The sequence below is a fragment of the Excalfactoria chinensis genome, chromosome 1, assembly GCF_039878825.1.
Source record: "Excalfactoria chinensis isolate bCotChi1 chromosome 1, bCotChi1.hap2, whole genome shotgun sequence".
Lineage (NCBI taxonomy): Eukaryota > Metazoa > Chordata > Aves > Galliformes > Phasianidae > Excalfactoria > Excalfactoria chinensis.
In genome coordinates this window covers 173375681-173396361 of record NC_092825.1, presented here as the reverse complement: position 1 = coordinate 173396361, position 20681 = coordinate 173375681, and the positions used below count along the sequence as shown (strand labels likewise).

Below are 20681 nucleotides of genomic sequence, written 5' to 3'. Positions count from 1 at the left end.
AATATAATAATGTACACTTGCCATTCAAAAGGGTTGGCTGTCAGAGCTTAACAACATCTTAAAAAGAAGCCATTTCAGTAAACAAGTCATTGTGCATGTGTGTGTGACAGACCTAAAATAGCCCCCCGTGCCACTTGCCTGAATGGAAAAGATTCACTTCTGCTGCCAAGCAAACCCAGGTCTCAGTCTGACTTCATGTTCCGAGAAAATGACTTTGTTTTATATAAAAAAAAAGTTGTTCTTTAAGTAGCATCCTTAGCTGAATATATGGTACATGTTTTCCCATGAGCCATAAAGAGAATGTCCTACGTTTTGACCGTGAACAAGCCTTTCTAGAAATGTAAATCCTGCTCTCAGAAGTTACACAATGGACTACAGTGTCACAAGCACCGTTCATGCTCCATTAGTCATTCTTGTATTATTTTTTAACAGAAATTCACAAAAGGCCTGCAGTGTGTGCAGAGCACTTGCTAAACAATAGACTGATTGTCTAAAATATTTGCAAGGTTCCAGGAATAGAAAGCCAACACCCAAAGACAAACCAATATGCAGCATATAATTAATAACAGCAAGCAGCTCACAGTATCATGCTTCCATGAGTCAAACACCCCAGAAGGTAAAAACAGGAAGAATAGCAGCAATTGGAGGCCTGAACTGATATATCCTGATCAGCACGTGAAGAAAGATAACTGCAAAATTATCTGTATGCACAACAGAGGCAAAAGGGGCGTTGGGTTTCTAAGAAGCTCCAGGCTGGTATGGGGTGGTACTCAGCTACCACACAGTAACAGATAGAAGGTCCTCAGGGAGATCAGCAACACATCTGAGCACAATGTCAGAATGTAAAACGATTAGGGAGCACCCAAAGGAGACCTACAGAGACGGTGAAGGGCCTAAAGAGCAAGATGGATAAAGAGTAGCTGAGATCCATGGTGTGCTCAGCCCAGAGCAGAGCAGGCTGAGGGGAGGCCTGATGGCAGCTGCAGCTCCTCATAGGGAGCGGAGGAACTTGAACACAATTCAAAACCACTCCTGCTATTTATGGCATTTACTATATAAGCTTCCACCTCCTTCTTTTAAAGCATATTAAATCAGAGTAAAACATGCAAGTAGAAAGTGACCAAGTTCTCGACACAAATTCAGGCAGTCCCATGCTAAGCTGCAGTAACAACGATAAGAGTCTGAGAGCAAAAAGAAACAGAAGAACAGAAAACAGCAAATGTAGTCAAATATTTTGTTTGGTTGTTTTAAAACGCTGCTGTTTTGAGAATTTTTTGGTTGTTTGTTTTTAAGAAACTTCCTAACTTGACCAAGAAACAGAAATAATACCTGTATGAGAAGGCACTTACCTTAGGACAGGAAGGAAATACACATAAAAAGACAGATTTATTTTACTACTTGTATTCTGGCAGCGCCTTCATCTCTATCTACAAACTAAGAGCTGGCTGTGTATGGTTTAAACAATACACATATACTTCCCACAGTTCATGTGCTGTCTCGTGTCTTCTTCGGATTCCTTTTTAGCTCCCTGTTTAAGAAACACCTTAGTAAGAAAGCAACACGTATTGTTAAATGTTCTGATTTTCTTTCAAACACATACCACACAACCCCCTCACCCTAACAAACCAAACACCCACAGGAATTAAAAATACCAGCAATTTACTCATCAATGACAGGAGTTGTTCCCATACTGCAAAATAATCGAAAGGAGGAAAGAACATATAAATACAGCCAATCTGAGGAGTCATGCATCGCCTAGCAAAAATGAGGTGGCATAACACCTTGATATGCTTGCAAAGACACTTTGTAATAGCGTGCTTGGCCAGAGTCAGCTCAGAGAAAGGATCTGGAACAACAGTATTCTGTTAGCAACGCAGCCCCTGCATGAAGTTGGTCCCTGGTGGAGTCACAAAGCTAAAATACTACAAGTATTCAATAACATGGGGGGTTTATTTCCAGAAATTCAAACTAAGACAACACAGGAGGTTTTCATAAATGTTGAGCACCTGTATTCTGTAATGATTTTCAGAGAGCCCAGCATCATTGGAGATTATGATCCTTCTAAGTCCCCTTGTTCCACACCAACACCTGGGTCCAAGTTTCCCGAGAACTCAATCCCATTTATTCTCTAAATAGAAAGCCTGGTTTCCTAGGGGCTCAGCAGCTGTCAGCTTCTGTTACAGTGCAGATGAGCCAAAGTGCTTTGCATGCTCACCCCCCTGGCTAGTCACACATAGGTGCATGTTGAACACAAAGGTCATACATCTGGCAATGATACGAGGCACGGAAAGTTTACATGCTAATCTGAATTTTTGCTGTACATCAGTTCCAGTACATCTGAAATGTGGTGTTATCTTCAGTAATCAGCCACTAGCCACTTCTTCCTAAGGCTTCCACTTGCAGAAGTCAGTGTATGCAAAAATCTGAGTAACTCGACGAGTAGGAACAACCAAGGCGGGACAGGTTCAGCTCCTTCTGGTGCATGCTATATAGGTGTCTGTGTACCCAATTACTCAACTGAAATCAAGTCAAGGAAGTCTAGAAAATGATTCATCTCTGTCAGAGTGGGCATCTATTTTTGCTCAGCTGAGTTATTTGTGAAGTGTAATGACCCTGCTGAGGGTAGGGTGGTTTTTGGTACCTACTAGAAGAGATAAGGGAATCCAAACTAGATCCCAATCTAGTTTCCAGATGATGAGTGTTATGGGGCAGAGAAGTTAGTATATGCTTTGTTTTCAATAGAACACTGAGCCTTTCACAGGCACCAGAGAAAGCACAAGAAAAGAAGAAAATGCAAAAAAAATAAAAATAAAAAAATGGGAGACAAAAGGTTATATATTTCTGTATTTCTCCAGCTCGACTGAAGTCTGATTCAAGAGAATTTTCCACACGTTCATGACATCTTTCTCATCAAGGTATTTCCTTATGTTGAAAAAGAAACAAGCATTTTCACTAATGGAAAAACCGACACAGACACCCTTGCCCACCTCCGCCTTTGCTTAAATGCAAAATGTGATATTAGCTATTACTTCTACTCCACTGACAAACGCAGTTAAAACTGTCCAAAGGTTACAGAAACTAACAGTGAACAAAGTAGACAGATGTGTACCGATATATGAGGAAACATGGCTACATGAGAAAACCAGGCTATAAATCTCTGTTCTCTTTTCAGTTGCCAACAGATATAGTTAACATGGAAAAGAGGGAGAACACGAGTTAATATCTCCTTCCTTTTTCAGAGTGGAGAACAAGCCAAATTCAGTACACTTTTTGACCCTTACACAAGATGGGGAGAGAGTTCTGTGTAGGTGTTCACATTTGAATTACTGCAGGCTCTCCTTGCAGTTGCTGGGGAGAAACTGAGATGAATCACTTCATTCCCATTGTCTACAAAAAGAAATCCAGAGACTGGCACAGATGTGCGTCAGAGAGGTCTGCAGTGAGATGAGAGAAAGTTTATCCAAGAGGGTCTGTATTTTTCTTCATGAGAGATGAAAGCAGAAGGTGAAATACACAACGGAACATTTTCAGTGTCAAAATGGAATGTCTGCTACTAGAATGAAGAACATGGCTTGAATTTTCAAGAGAAGCCTACTCCAAAAGCCACTTTGGGTAAAATGGAAGCAGAGGATTCGACATATTTCTTTACCAGGGATGCTGATCAGTTTTTACTTGTTAAAGGTATCCCAATTGCTGATTTGGACAATCATCTTTCAGCAGCATATCTCTGGTAGCACAGGTTTCAGTCACTTCCCACTATCTCCAGCATCTGTGGGACAGTTCCTATAGATATACGCAACCAACTCACTCCTTGGCTTCAGCTCATCCACACGCAGATTTTGCTGAAATAACTGATGAGTTTGGTCCTATCCATCTCTGTAGTCTTTGTCTTTAAGAAGGACTGGTGTCAATCAAAATCAATAGGACCTCTTAATATAACAAGAATTATTTATTCTCAGGTTGGGCAAGAGGTACCAATGAGGCTGTGGTTAAGGAGTTCAAATATTATGTAATGCACATATTAGTGCCTTTTTGTGCCAGGGAAACTAACAAACAAAAGCATAAACAAAAACAACCTGCACAAAAACACGTCATGTAAGACATGTAAGAAATGTAAGTTGTATATTCATTCTACCAGTATAATTTTTGGAAAGAAGAAACCGTCAATCATAGAATCATAGAATCATAGAATTACTCAGGTTGGAAAAGACCTTGAAGATCATCAAGTCCAACCGCAGCCTAACCAGTAGCCTATCTCTTAAAAAACAACCACAAAACAATACCACAACAAACCTCTGCTAAATCATATCCCTGAGTACCACATCCAAGCGGCTCTTAAACACATCCAGGGATGGCGATTCAACCACCTCCTTGGGGAGCCCATTCCAGTACCTAACCACCCTTTCTGTAAAGAAGTTCTTTCTAATGTCCAACCTAAACTTGCCCTGGCGCAACTTGAGGCCATTTCCCCTCGTCCTGTCACAAGTCAGTAGTGAGAAGAGACCTGCCCCACTCTCACTGTAAGAACCTTTCAGGTACTGGAAGACGGCAATAAGGTCTCCCCTCAGCCTCCTCTTCCTCAGACTAAACAGCCCCAGCTTCCTTAGTCTCTCCTCATAGGGCTGATTCTCCAAGCCCTTAACGAGCCTCGTTGCCCTTCTCTGGACCTGCTCCAGTACCTCCATGTCCTTCTTGTGCTGAGGTGCCCAAAACTGGACACAGTACTCGAGGTGAGGCCTTACCAATGCTGAGTACAGGGGCAGGATGACTTCCTTAGTCCTGCTCACCACACCATTCCTGATACAAGCCAGGATGCCATTGGCCTTCTTGGCCACCTGGGCACACTGCTGGCTCATATTCAGCCGACTGTCCATCAGCACACCAAGGTCCCTTTCCGTCTGGGAGCTTTCCAACCACACCTCCCCAAGCCTGTAGGGTTGCCTGGGGTTGTAATGACCAAAATGCAGGACCCGACACTTGGTCCTGTTGAAACTCATTCCATTAACCTTGGCCCATCGATCAAGTCTATCCAGGTCCCTCTGTAGTGCCCTTCTCCCCTCAGGCAGATCAACACTCCCTCCCAGCTTAGTGTCGTCTGCGAACTTACTGAGGGTGCACTCAATCCCCTCATCCAAATCATCAATGAAGATGTTAAATCAATACGAATTCGTCAATACGAATTCTTCCTGGCAAAGGACTCCAGATGCTGACCACTGTGTAAGATCCACCAGGGCCACAGTAACACCATCAGCCTGGAACCCAGAGGCATTGGAGAGGGGTGAGCCCAGCACCAGGAAGAGATGCTGAAACTAAAAACCTGAGTCTATGGCAGTTTTAACTGATCATTCTTTCTTTTTCTGTATCAAGTGCATCCAGACTGATAATGATTAGACCTTCAAGATTTCATTTACACTAACAATACATTTTGGCTATATAAAGACACACTGCCCTTTCACCAATGAACAAGATTTCAAGTGTAACACTTTGTACCAGGACATAGGCTCTTTACTTCACAATGAATTAATCCAAATAAAACAGTTGTTTTATTCTAACCAGATGCTTAACATGATGTTATGATGTGGAATACTGATAGCAACATTACAAAATTGCAAAACCATGACAGTTGCCCATCTTCCCAGAAATAGAGAAGAAAAAAGATACCATAAGCTTGTGCTCTCTGACAGCAGAAACATGATCGTACCCACACCTGATCCAGATCAAATCCGTACCATCGGGTGATGTAACACTAGTGGTCCTCGAGGCACAGCCAGAAGCCTATAGAAAGGCTAGGTCTGTCAAGTGGGAGCATTTGTGCATCGCTAGCAAGATGACTAGAATATCATTTTGAAGGGGTTATGGACTAGAAAACTACTAACAGTTTTTCTTCATTAAATACATCAGGGCTTAGAAAGCAATGGAAAAGAATTCATGGAGCAGAAAGGCAACAGAGGCAAGGAAAAGAGCTACCTTGAAATCACTGGAAAATTACTGAGTGAGAACATTGTCTGGCAGAGGAAACTACAGATGGTAGGAAAAGGAAAAACAAATACTTGAAAAGTTCCACTGATTTTCTGTTGTTGTCTTTCACTGAATTTTTCTTCAATTAGCTCCTACTTACTGGGGCTATAAAACAGCCAGATGTTTTCCAGTTAAAAATGAAGACTTGGGGTAATTACCGTGACAATATCCTTTTTGTACCTTCCCTTTGCTGGGTTATTATCCCTAACACCTCTACAAGCGAAGCACTTCATTACCTCCTCATCACCCTCTTCTTTATGGTGAAATGGGTTTCCCATGGACAAACTACAACATCATATTTTTCATGGCCCCTTATACAACTACACCTTGTATATAACACCTGATCATGGCGACCCCTGGAAAGCTTCTGATGCATTTCTAATGTACGATGGCTCTTCCCCCCACCCCCCCCACTCCCCATCCCAAGTTTTCAGGTAACTTAAGCTCTTTGGGGTATGGATCATGTCTCTTTTACACCACCTGATACCTTCAACACTGAAAAAAACATTAACAGTAAAGCAGGTCATCAGGAAAACGTTAACGAAAAAGAAGCTGCAGGCTATTGATTCTTCTGAGCCATTCAAGAGGTGTTATGACCTTTCTAAATGTGCTTCTTGCCTTTGGACAAAAACAATAGAAGAAGGGAAGAAATGCAACCATTAAAATATAAGAAACAGATAATTAACCAGTTGAAGATCAGTACTAACCTATAAACGAAGTCAGAGCAGGAGGAGAATCAGACAATACATAGGAATGTGTCACTGACATCACTGGGTCATCCCAAGTCTTAAAATTCAGGTTCTGTAATTGTGTTCCTGCTGTAAATAGCCTGTAGTTACAGGACTATGCGTAAGACTCAAAACTGTCTAGCAAACAGACTATTAGTCAACATAATAGCACCATCTCTCTTCAGAAAAGGCAGTGTCTGATAGGACCCCAGAGGGCCGTGTTCTCAGCCTCGCTCTATTCCTCATCAGCTGTCAGATCTGGCCTCATCTCTCCGCAGCAGTTTTTCATCTCATTCTTAGACTTTCTCGCTCTTCGCTCCATCTCTCAGCAAGGAGCCACAGCGCTCTACTGCACGTCCAAGAGCTCAGTACAGCAACCCGCCAGGCACTGGTAAAAATAGAGCAGCCCTGGCTCTCCAATGCAGAAATCAGCTCTTTCTGTATTTGTATGGCAGCTAAAGCTGTGGCACCCCAAGTTCTCGTGAGGCCTCTAACCAATAATTTAACATGAATTAGAATACAAGAAACAGGTGAATGTCAACTGCATTTTGTATTCTCAAATAGAAAAGGCACTTATAAAAAAAAAAATGTTTAGAATCTGGACAAAGCCATCTGTGTGTGTCCAAAAGGGAAACTTGTATGGCTGAAGGTCTCATAAACCAAGAGAATCAGGAACTGAAATGTGGATGCCAAAGACTGCTACTAAAAGCAATTCCCATTCTTCAAAGGTCAGAGTTTCTCCTCACAAACGCACTGAAAATGTTCACCCAAAAAGACTCCACAGCTTTGTTTTATCAGTTGTCTGCACGAATCCTCTGACCCCAACAACAGACTCTCCTCATTGTGCGAGTCCCATAAACAAAACTATTCCTTATCTTCACAATATGCAGTACTTGAGAAAAAAAATCTATCTCAAAATGGACCTTACTTGCAAGTAAGTGTTATAAATTATCACTCATATATTCAAATTAATAATAATGAGTGGGCTGGGAGTTGCTGATTGCTTCTAGGCATAGCGTTTATTTACTCAGATACAAAGAATCAGTTCATTATCGACACTCAGCAAACAACATACTTGTCTTCAACGGCAACAACTCTCGAGAAAACCTGCTGCATGCATAGAAGAAATCAAAAGCAAGAAGTGCTCTCAAAGTCCAGGAAGAAAAAGACAGCTACTCGCATTTCACTGAATGCCAGAACTGGCAAAAACCCTTCCTTTTCAAACTCTAACTTCAATGACTCATCACAAAACAACTCCATCAGCAAATCACGCACATCTGGTAGCAATGTGGTGCTAGCGAGCCCTCCTCAGCCAACAGCTTACAGATCCAACTCCTTCCAGCATCACTCTCATCTGTGGGGAAAGAATTCCTTCAACATAGCCTTAAATCAGAGCAGGTATTGACAGGATCTTATTTGAGATGAACGGAGTTCATACCTCACGGAGCTATTGCTTCAACAGACCTTGCTGCACTGATTTACACAGAGCTTATGCTTTCCGAGTTACCCCTGCAAACACTAAGGACAAGGAGCATGATTGTTTTCATATGCTTCAGCATGAAGCACAGCGCACAGGATTCACTGCGCCCGCAGACCTTTACGGAGCGTAACTGCCAGCAGAGAGGTGGTAACAAGCAACCAGAAAGTGGTAACATCAAACATTGCTACAGTCACTCTGGCAGGAAACATCTGCCCACTGCCTTATCTCTGTCTGTCATTTTAGACTGAGGTTGAAAAATCGCCGACATCTCCTGCAGCAATTTCCTTCCTGTACAATCACCTCCACGCTTCTGCACAGGCAGTACAAATTCACCTTCAGTGGACCTAACAGAAAGACTCCTGGCCATTCTACTTGTCTGTTGTTGATATAACAATATAACCTATTGAGCTTTAATGTTTTTCAGAGAATGTTTTATGGAAGCACACAGAGATTTGTTCATTCGGAGACTAAGACACGGAATCACAACACAAACAAAATGCCTTATCACCTTTCATGAAATGTCAATTAGACACCTACAACTTGATATCACCTTTTTCTTCAAGCCAGGTACTTTGCTGAAGTCACACATGATCATACCTGACTTTCCTTTCACAGAAGGAATGGTTATGGTAGAATTTTGCTGGCTGTTACTTGCAATTCCGAAGGTCCATATGAAGCTTCAAGTAAAAAAAACCCAAACCTCTAAAAAGCATTAGTTTCACAGACAGTCTTTCCAAACTATTACTTAGCACAGCAAAAAGGTATTTATCACTCCCCCAGAAGCCCCAGACCATTTTTACAGATAGAAGAAGTCCATACTGCTATATAAACCTTGTTCTTCGGTGCCCTTCTGACATAACCACAGTGCAGCTCAAAGACACCCTTAGAATAAGTGCATTACCTTTCTCCTCTCTGCCTTGTGGCTGCTCCTGGTCTGACTCTACATACATAAGCTCCTCGTAAGCTGCTGGTTGAATGCCACGGCACCTTTATATGAATGGCTGGCTCATGATCACCTGTCTTCCACAGAACAGGATCCAAGGGGAAAGCCCATCCTAAATACTGCCCTTTGGAAACCAACCTTTCCAATGGTAAACTTTACCAGCTGCGCCTTACCGAAGGCTCAGAACCCAAAGCTGTCCTACCTTACAGACCACACTAAGAAAGGGATGAAAATAAAGACGTCCACACAAATATGTTTCAGTGTATTTGCATTCTCCCCAGGGAGGTGGTTGAATCGCCATCCCTGGATGTGTTTAAGAGCCATTTGGATTGGTGCTCAGGGATATGATTTAGCAGAGGGTTGTTAGAGTTAGGGTACTATGGTTAGGCTGCGGTTGGACTTGATGATCTTCAATGTCTTTTCCAACCTGGGTAATTCTATGATTCTATGATTCATCAGAAGCAATGTGCCGGCACATAGAATCAGGCCGTACTGCTGATCTAAAATCTAAACGCAGTAATTGAGCAAGGGATCGACAGTCCTGTTCACAGGAAAACTGATTATTTGTGTGTGGGTACCACCAGATTTATAGGGAGAGCTGGTAAACAAACATTCTGAAGGTCACCAGGCATTTCTCATTACAAGAACCTCATTTTACTGTCTTATAATCTCACCCTAACAGTAACCATTTCAACTAAAGTGCCCAACTCAACGTGAACTTTTTTGTTGTTTTTAATTAATAACTGCATAGGAGAAACGTGCATCAATTTTCAATTAGCAGCCAGAGAAAAAAAAAGTAATTTGTTTGGAAGGCACAAAAAAAAAATTGGCCAGAATTCATCTATAAGTTCGAGATGTTGGAGCAGAGGCTTGAAATCCTGAAGGTTATCAGATAAGCTTCTTAATACCCCAAGAAAACTGTTCAAGTTAAGGCCTCTTTGGGACTTGGAGGACAGTCCTGTGCATGCTCAGCAGAGGCAGATTTACCACCTCCATCTCCCAGTGCTTCCATCTGTACAGGGCATGCTGCTGAGTAAGGTTCTTCCAAGATAAGCCATGTTTCCATGACCGCAAGTCCCAGTCTCCTGTACAGTGACTGACCTTCAGATGGGTCCAAGCTGCCCCAGCTGATGCAGAGAGTGGAAGAGAATTACATTGGGGCAGTGAGGAAAAAGGGAAAAGAGGCCTATACAGAAAACAGAAGAGCTTGATGAAGCTGAGTGAAATGAAAGGGTCACAAGGGACATGAGAAGGAAGCACTCTGGCCGCAGAGTGGGCACTGCCTGCCTGGGGGTCCTGCTGGGTGGCACAGCAGAGCAGAAGTCAGTGTCACCCTGGGATGAAGGAACAGGGGAAACACCAGGAGATGCAGGGAAAGGATTGCCTCCTCGACTCAGCACTCATTCACGTGCTTCTGGGATCTGCATACAGTTTCTATCTCCCTAAAGGCACTGGAGGGGAGCTCAGGAGAGACCACTGAGAGTGTAGGGGCTGGACCACCTCCCCCATAAGGACAGACTGGGTTTGGTCAGCCTGGAGCAGGAAATACTTTGGAAGGACCCACAGGAAGCCCCCAGAGGCTGCCCAGAAAGTATCAAAGGGCTGGAGGATGTGCAGTCACTGTCCTTGAACGTTTCCAGTGTGATCTGGCCTCCGAGCCACGCCAGTAGCACTAAGAGATCCTTATGGCCCTTCGACCTGGCCACAGAGGGCAGCCAGAACGTGGCAGGACCCCTCCAGCCGCCGGGGCATCGTCCCTCCTCCCTGTGCCCCACCCTCACAGCCTTATAGATGTGCTTCTGAGTCACGGCATCCACACCTCTCCGATACCCTGGGAGCCGCAGGAAGCCTCTCAGAGGTAATTTCCTCTCGGAAATCACCCACGCAGCATTAAAATGTCATTAAGAGTAAAAAAAAAAAGAAATCAGGCTCTCCTAAAGCTGTCAGGGGGACAAAACGACACGGATTCAACAAACCCCACGACCTTCGCTCCTGTTAATAAGACGGCACAGGGCTCAGCCGCCCCGAGCAGTAGCGGAGCACCACGGCGGGAGAACGGCGGCACCGATGCTCTCCCCCCGCCCCGCGACGGCTCCGTGCAGCGGGAGGGCCCTTCAGGCCCAGCCCTGCGGAGCTGGAGCTGCCCGCGGGGGGCGATGGCGCGGCGGCGGCCGTTACCTGGAGAGGGAATCGCCGCTGGGCGGCCGCGCCGCCACCGGCCGCCCGGCGCCGAGGCTCTCGCAGCTGGAGCTCTCCTCCATGCCGGGCGGCGGGGCGGCCCCGGGACGGGCGGCTGTCAGCCGAGTGCGGGGCAGCGCCCGGCGGCGCAGGAAGCGGCCATGGCGGCCCGGCGTGCCGCGCGGGAAGGGCGGGTCGAGGCGGGGCGATACCGAGCAACGCCGCTCCCTTTGCCGCAGCCTGCCCGCCTCTCTCCGCACGCAGCCCGGCGGTGAGGTCGGGGAGGGATAGCGGTTACGGGCGTCACCGAGCGCCACGAGAGCCGCTGTGGAGGGACGTGGTGGTCGTGTCCCCCCGGGGCCAGAGGGACGGGAGCGGCAGCGGGAGCGCCGTGTGTGCTCATCCCCGTGAGGGAGAGTCGGAGCTGCTGAGGATCCTCACAACCCCCCTCATAACCTCTGAGGCTCCAGCCGTGGTCCAGGTGAACCTCAGAGGTTCCATAGGGAAATGGTTTCAAGCTAAGCTGAAGGAGATGTAGAGTGTATCCACGAATATAAGGAAAAGCATTTTTACACTGAGGGTAACTGGCACAGGCACTAAGGGCACTGGCATAGGCTGCCCAGGGAAGCGGATGCCCCATCCCTAGAGACACTCAAGATCAGGTTGGACAGGGCTCTGAGCACCTGATGGAGCTGTAGGTGTCCCAGTTCATTGCGGGAGAGTCAGACTCAGTGACCCTTAAGGGTCTCTTCCAACTGTAAGGATTCTGTTATTTTATTGCTCCCATGAGAAGCTGCTAAGTTTGGAGCTGTGTATGCCCTGGGTCCAAATTATTTGGTTCCGCAGGGTGCTGGAGCTGTGTGCACATGGGGAAAGGAGTTACCAGGCTGACAGCTTGAGTACATCTGTGTTGTGCCCAGGAAGCTTTAGAAAGATTGCTGTTGTAGAACCATAGAATGGCTTAGATTTGGAAGGGACTTTAAAGATCATTGAGCTGCATCCCCCTTGCTATGGGCAGGGTTACCAACTACAAGATCGGGCTGCTCTGTCAAGAAGCAAGTCCTTCTGCAGGAAAGGCAGTGATACTTTTGGTTCCTTGGAGCAATTTGATGAGCAAGAGAAGAGCTTTTAACATTATTTAAAAAGACTCAGGAGGAACTACAGCCGAGGCTTCCCTCTCACAGTGTCTTTTGAACACATTAGCTGCTTTGACAAAGATTCTACGAGGCACACAAGAAGCCAAAGCACTGTTAGCAAACAGGAGGGTTTCAGTAAAGCCTGCTAGTCAGCACTGTCTGTTGGTAGAGGCAAGAGAACACCCAGTGTCATAAATATGACTCCCAGGGGACGTCCATGCTTGAAACAGTAACGCAAAACGTCATAAATCCTTTACAAATCTGAATGTTCTTTCGAAGTAAAATGGTTACTCATCACCCATTTGCTCTCCAAAGAGTAAGTCAGTTGATGTACCTCCTCCTGCTGTTTCCCACTTTGCTCCTGTCACTGGGTATAACTCCAAAGCACTTCGAGTCAGTTGCAAACTGATGAGGGCGAGCAGGATGTTGACGCCGGGTTGCAGCAGCCCCGTCTGAGACAGCATTAAGCTGCTGTGAAATTCCCCCCCTCGCTCTTCCCTTTAGTGTCTTTCAGCTGCTGTTGAGCAAGTTCGATGTGGGATGGTTTGAAGCTGGTTTAAACTTGAAAACGCAGCTTTGTCAAAGCAATTTTTTCGCTGTTTTGGTTTTCTTTTTTAACTTCAGAAAAAGCTCCTAAATTGGCAGATGAGTTTGTCTAGTCCTTTTATTTATTTACTTATTTATTTATTTTCCTTTTCACCCTAGAACACGGGCTGGCAGGGGCTGTTGAAGCAGCAGCAGCAGATCTGCACCTCTGGTAAGCGGTCACTTAACTCCTGGCTGCCTTTTCTCTGTTCTACAGTCTCTTCCCAGTCCCTCTCAGGACTGAGTTCCTGAAGGCGGTAACCCTTAGCAGAGGTCGCTATTGTGGAAGTGGTACAGAGCTGTGTATGTCTCGCTTTCGAATCGTATCAGACTGATTCCCTTATGGTGAGTTACAATTACCTTCGTTCCCACTGCCTATGTAGTTTGATAGCAGCGCAGTCGTTTTAAAAAAGTCAAGTAGGAGTAAAAACAATATACAAGCTCCCTTTGCTATGTGAAAGTATTAGAGTGCCTTCTTTTCTTCCTAATTTGCCATTGATGTGGCATCTCTATGTAGTTTATTGATGAAGTGCGCTATTTGCTTTTCATTGCCCTGTTTTGTTCTTGGCCTTATCCCCAGGGCCTGTGAAACCCTTTAGAAACTCTCTCTGGTGCTTTGTAAATGAGAACAAAGCTAATCACCTCCTGGATCTCTCCTGCCGCTGAAAAGAACTACCAGTCTGCTCAGTGAGTCTCTGTGCTCAGCAATAGCACGTTTTCAAAGTCAGGCAGAATTTTCTCCCTGGAAAGTGAGTTACCTCAGGGCTCGTGGAAGTGATGGAGAATTAACTAAAGGCCCTGACATAACCAAAACCAATTAAAGAAAATTCACAAGACTCTTTTATAACTGATATAAAATAAGCCTATTCCAGTATGTTAACCTACTTTTGCTTGCCACTTCCCTTTTATTACCATTATCTTCCAAATATCAGTTGTTGGTTTTTGGTTTGTGTGTGGGTGGGAACACTCCATCATTTTGTGATTTGAACACAGAAAACAGTAAAAACATCAAGGGTAGGTAACAAAATCATTTTCAAAGACACAGCTGATGTAAATGATATCCTAAAAGAATGCCAAGGAGGTTTCTTGAAGCAAAGTTGTGGGAGATACTGCGCAAGGGCAAGCAGATATCATCCAGTGCTTTCTGAACTTGTATTGGTTTCCAACTTGAGTTTGTAACTTAAGTGCAGAATAGATAGCCTATCTTTCTCACCTGAAGAGGAGTGGCCAGCAGGGACAGGGAAGTGATTGTCCCTCTCTACTCTGCTCTCATGAGGCCCCATCTGAAGTACTGCGTCCAGGTCTGGAGCCCTCAATACAAGGAAGACACTGAGCTGTTGGAGAGGGTCCAGAGGAGGTCCACAATGATCAGAGGGCTGGAGCCTGGAGAAGACTGCAGGGTGACCTCATTGCAGCCTTCCAGTACCTAAAGGGAGCTTATAAACAGGAGGAGAGTCAACTCTTTGGAAGGATAGATAATAGCAAGACAAAGGGAAATGGTTTTAAGTTGAGAAGGGAAGATTTAGGTTGGATATAGGGGGGAAGTTATTTACCAAGAGAGTAGTGAGGTGCTGGAACAGGCTGCCCAGAGAGGTTGTGAATGCCCCATCCCTGGGGAAGTTCAAGGCCAGGTTCAATGGGGCCCTGGGCAGCCTGGTCTAGTATTAGATATGAAGGTTGGTAGCCCTACATGCAGCAGGGTAGTTGGAACTTGAGGATCTTTGAGGTCCCTTCCAACTCAAGCCATTCTTTGATTCAATTATTCTATGATTCCTTAAGCATTTAGAAGTGAAAAGTTGTAAAGAATACAAAGAAAAGGGGACAATTTTATGTACCACATAAAACGAGGGGAAGTAAAACTTTTGGCTCTGTCCTTCAGCATGAAAGATAGTGTTTGCATCCATTATATTTAAACTACATGTCTGTAGAGTAAAGGCTTTCTAGCTGAATGTGTGCATGTAGTGCATGCATCTGGTGTATGATAGATGAATGTGCTAGATGTTACAAGTATCCCAGCCCTGGAACTCCTTGGCTTTACTGCTGCACAGCCAAATACAGGCCTCTGGTGTTTGACACTGTGAGCATAGTGCTCCCCAAAGCTGGGGACAGTCACACCGCCCAGCATCCCAGCACAGCCTCACTCTGTCCCCTGCTTGTATGGATCTTGTGGGGATGTTTGGTCATGGTCTATAACTCCTTGACCAAACATAGCTGGGACACCGAGTTCCAGAGCAGAGAAATAGTTCTGCTTCTACGTTAGTCAAAGGGAAAGGCTGTGTGCTCAGATGATTCTAGGAAGGCATGCTCTCCTGCAGCAGTCTTTATCATACCCTGCCCTTCCATTGTACAGCCCATCAGACACTCCCCTTCTTCCCACTCTTCTCCATCAAACAACACAGTTTTTTGAAAGCCCTGTAAATAAGGAGGGAGGGCTTCCCTAATACCTTTCAAAAATGGTGCCCTTGTCCTCCTCTTCACTTCATCACCAACATTAAACTCACTCTCCTTGCTGGAACTCTGGATCACCCATATTTTCCTCAAATTACTCATGTGTTCCTGTATCACTGCCTGTGCCCTGTTAGCCAACACACTAAATAACTCAAGGCAGTGGCAGCTTCACACACTGTGCTTTCTTCTCTACTAGTCCACATCAGTGGGTCCAAAAAAATTTGCAGCTTAACTCAATCCCATAATTGTTCTAAAAACCACACAACAAAAGACACTCTCATCTCTCCCTTTGATTCATTAAAACAGCTCTCAGATTTATTAAGCTCTCTTGTCTCCTTGATGTGCAGCTTAAGGGCAGTGGGCAGCTGATAAAAGATTCTCAGTGCCTTGGGAAGGGCAGATTGTTACTGATGAGATCCCACTGTGATGTATGATCACCAAATCACACTGGAGGTGGCATGCATCCCTTTTGTCAAGCTCCATCAGCTGATAAAGTATGAGGTCAGAAACACAGCGAGAGCTTTGGCGCACACAGAGAGGCTGATGAAGAACAACGTGCTGTGGCTGTGAGTTGGAGCTAGAGCTGCTTGTGGTTGTGAGAACATCTGTTACAAGATGGTCACAGCGCACATGCACAGATTTGATCCTGCTGATGCATGATGCCTGTGCTGTCAAAACTGGAAACCAGACAAAACCCAGAGAGAGACTCAGTGTACTTGAGGTTAACCTGATCAGAGTGGTTATCCTCATTCACCCACGGTGTGGTTCTTTGCTGGCTGATGACACCCAGAGAATACTTTTGCCTTGCAACCCACACATCTGATAGAAGCAGAAGCGAATGATCAGTGGGCCTCCAATACTTTTTTTATGTCACTTAATTGCCTTTCTTATGCAGTCATGCACATACTGGTACAGAATGTTACAGGTGTGGAGCTCTGGACTCAACCTGAGCTGAATCCTGTGTACTGTAGTTTGCAAAGCTCTGCTGATAGGCCAGGTATTTATCCTACATGCTGCTCTGCCTGTGGAGTGCTTTCTTGTCCTCGCTGCCACCCGCAGCTAGTTACTGCTCATGGAGCAGGCATCACATATCAGACAGACTAATGAGTATGTCAGCAATATTCCAACATGTGCTCAGTGTGTATGGGCCACTACCTGGAGTCAAGCATTTCACCCACCTTATGCTTTTAATTTTTTATAGTCTCTGCAGGTACTGATTTACTGCAACACCCTGTAGCATGTGTTTGCAAATGGCTGAGCAATACCAGTCCAGTCTGAGGCTGACTGTAAAGACTGGAGGTGCAGACACTCTTTTCTGGAGAACACAGAGCTGTCTCACCAGTGCTGCATCCCTGTGGCTCCAGGGACAGCACCTCCTCTACATGCTGCAAAACACAGTAAAGAATCATAGAATCACTCAGGTTGAAAAAGACCTCAAAGATCAAGTCCAACCGCAGCCTAGCCATAGTGCCCTAACTCTAACAACTCTCTGCTAAATCATATCTCTGAGCACCACATCCAAATGGCTCTTAAACACATCCAGGGACGGTGACTCAACCACCTCCCTGGGGAGCCTATTGCAGTGCTTAACTACCCTTTCTGTAAAGAAGTGTTTCCTAACATCCAAACTAAACTTACCTTGGTTCAACTTGAGGCCATTTCCCCTCGTCCTGCTACCTGTCAGCAGTGAGAAGAGACTTGCCCTGCTCTCACTGTAAGCACCTTTCAGATACTGGAAGAGGGCAATAAGGTCTCCTCTCAGCCTCCTTTTCCCCAGACTAAACAGCACCAGTTCCCTAAGCCTCTCCTTTTAGGGCTGATTTTCCAAGACCTTCACAAGACTCATTGCCCTTCTCTGGACCTGCTCCACCAGTACCTCCTTTCTCAAAGTCAGATCTTAGTTTACAACTGGTGTATTTAGTAGGTACAATTAGAGAAATGGTTGAGAGTACTTTATTTTATTTATGTTTCTCTTCCTATTGAGGAAAATTCACGTTATTGTTTTAATAAAACACAGTAAAGCAATGGCGATAAGATCTGGAAGTGATAATAAAAGCATGAAAGGCATACCTAGAATATAAAATGAAGTAGGAATTAATTCCTTTTATTTAGCTTGATGGCTCAGATTTCCATGTGGAAGGCTCATAGGGGTTGCCTGACTTTGTTTTAGAAGCAATAGGGTGTCCTGCTCTGGTGATGAAAGGGCAGGGAACCTGCAAGCTGAGCAGTGACTGCAATAAAAATGAAGCATTTGAGAGGTGTTTGAATGTCTGCTCAGTGTTGCTGATCTATCTACAGTGTGTGAGCTGTGAAAAACATTCAGGAAGGTAGTGAGGACGTGCTAAGCCACTGGATTCAAATGGGAGAGGCAGATTATTTTTTTTTCCCCAGTAATTTACTCAATTACTGTAATTTAGATATGGCAGATCCTAGAGCTGTTGATACTGCCAAATGCACTAGGAGCAAATTTAAGTGCCAGAGCCCGGATTAATCACACTGCTTAATTGTTAGCTTACTGAACCCAGGTTGCTTCAATCTGCAGTCTTCAAGATACTCACACTGACCTTTCAGAATTACTGCTGTGCAAGGCAGGGATGGGTCTGCATGGAAATACTTGCCTGGTGGGTCTTCTTTCTTACCAGCCGTGTATCCAAAGTACCCTCCAAATAGACATGATTGTGTGGTGACCTACTAGTCAGACTCTTCTGATTTGCACAGGAAACTGATCAGCATATAGACAAAGCTATGTTGCATTCACCAGATGAAAGTATGAAAGAAATATTTTAAACTACTCTGCTTTCTGTACCAAAAGTTAGGAAATATTTGGTTTAAATTTCCCCATGTATCCTCAACAGATCCCATTCAGATATCCCATCTATGCTCTGGATACAATGAGTGTTCAAAAGGAACAGAAAAATGGCTTAGTGGGACTGTGTAACTAAACATATTTTTAAGCCCATATATAACCACTGGCTGAATTCAGGCCTCATAAAGAACTCTAAATATGTAATTTCTGTCCATATTACAGCATTTGAGTGTCAACTACTTGTACCTGAAGAGCAAGACTCACCTGTAGTGCTGATACATAAACTCCTGTAATTTCTGAATTATCTTATGTGGATGTAATAGGGCACCTTGCTGTCATCTGCAGTGGGTGACATCTGAGCCTTCAGTGCTGCAACTCAAAGAATTTGATGATACTGAAACCCTTGATGCTCTCTGCATGTCTGTGTGTTTGGGGTCCGGGATGTCTGAAAAGGATCTCTGTCTGAATCTGTTTGACTCAAACAATGAGGAGGAGGAGTACAAACCACTATCCTCTTCCCTGCCCTTGGAAGGCAAGGGTCTCGTGTCCCTGCAGTTTGTCTGAGAGACTGAGAGGGATGCATGCCACTGTTGGGGAGTTTATGAGTGGAAGATTATGGCCTTTATTTCTCAGTCCTGAGAGCTAGAGAATTCCTGCCCCTGGCGAGGAAGGAGAGGGATGAAAGTTTAGTGTTAGTGCTGTAACTGGTGGCCAAACTAGGGAGGGAGAAGATAGAAGCATAAGACAACCTTATTCCATCCAACACTGGGACTCAGGGTGCTTTGATGAGACTATGACATGAGACATGTGCCTCAGGGTGCTGTGATGAGGCTGTGACACGAGGCATCAGTTTCTGTCTACGCACTGCAGTAGCTCTGGTGGCTCAGGTCTCCAGGCAATACCTGTTGCTGCTCTGCCAACAGGTTCAGCCCATCCTCAGCATACTGATAGATGACCTCTGATGGTTCATGAGCTGAGACAGTTTGGAGACTGATGCTTCAGCTGAGACAATTTTGCTTCGGCCAGCTCTGCTACAAAAGCAACTGCAGAGAGAAGAGGTGCTTGTGAGGCTGGCAGTGCCTGAAACAAGCAGGAATCCAGAATGAGCCTGAGCATGAACTGCCAGAGTGTAGCTCACAACTCTCTCCCATGCTTCAGTCATTCAGGCACATTGCCAGCACCTTTTCCAGAGTGAGGAAATTGAGAAAAGCGAAAGAACAGAGGCTTAATGTTAAATGTCTTAAGCAAAGCGGAGTGGAATTTCCCAGGGCAAAGATACTCCTTTGTCTTGAGGGCATTGCCCACACTGAATGTCAAATACCAAAAACTGGAGGTGTGATCCCTTCCTAGAGAGAAGCTCACAAGAATCCTGTGCCAAGGAAATAATTATGTAACCTTAATGTAGGGTGACCCAACATCCCCTTTAACAGAGACCCATTCAGGTTTAGAAAGAAAAAGACAGAAAGGAGAGAAATGTCCTTGTCCCACTCAAGTGTTTCTTCATGGACAAGGTTTTAAGCCTGTGGCTGTGTGAATATCTTGCTCAATAACCAGTGTCTACTAGTTCAGTTCCCATTGTACAAATGCGTAGATAGCATTCTATACAGCACCTTCCTGCTCTGATTAAAACTAACACAAAACCTATCACATTTTAAACTTAACCAATGTCTGCAGTGAAGATAAAGAAAGTTATTTTCTTCGCTGTTGGGCCTGTGAAGTCCCAAGTAGTGCAGCTGTGCTAGGTGATGGGCAGCTTAGGCAATCTGCACTGCCTTTATTCAGAATGAGTGTTTGCTGTTGCTGAGATCCAAGGATGGTATCAATTGCTACTAGTCCAAAATAACTATTTCAATGATAACACCTTTCAGACAGATAGGCTGGAGCGGGAGAGAGGAAAGAGATAATGAGCAAGCTTTTCACCTTTGCTCTGCTTCTTCTATAATGAATAAAAGAATCAGAGCAGTGAAAAAGAATCCATAAAACCCCAAAATTCAGCTCGAAGAGATGTGCTTTCATGCAGAAAACAACCATCAGTCTGCCTTCTAAAGATGCTTTTCAGAAGCACTGACCATGGTATTTTGAGAAGATGATACTGGAGACAAAGGCCCAGACTAAGAGTGCAGTCTTAGACAGAGACTGTCCCAAGCAGAGCTATGGCACCCAGAGGGCAGCTCCTGTGAGGGGCATGCCACCATTTAGCTCAGGTCTCAAGAGTGCCTAAGCCATGCAGAATAGTTCATGATTGGGAACATGCCATGGTTTCTCTACTCACTAAAAATGTGTAGAATTATAGTATATCCCAGGTTGGAAGAAGCCCATAAAGATCATTGGGTCCTGCCACACAGGACAACCTAGAATT

The 20681-nt window shown here is 44.8% G+C and overlaps 1 protein-coding gene across 2 annotated transcripts in view; it reads right to left on the bottom strand.

Annotated features, from left to right (window-relative positions):
* MTMR2 (myotubularin related protein 2) overlaps window positions 1-11516 on the bottom strand; it is a 56637-nt gene extending 45121 nt beyond the window's left edge. For both annotated transcript variants that reach the window (XM_072326780.1, XM_072326783.1), the window contains exon 1: window positions 11348-11516. In XM_072326780.1, the coding sequence (XP_072182881.1) occupies window positions 11348-11430 (83 nt within the window). In that variant the 5' untranslated portion in view covers window positions 11431-11516. The remainder of the gene's footprint in view (window positions 1-11347) is intronic.
* Between the last annotated feature and the right edge of the window lie 9165 nt (window positions 11517-20681).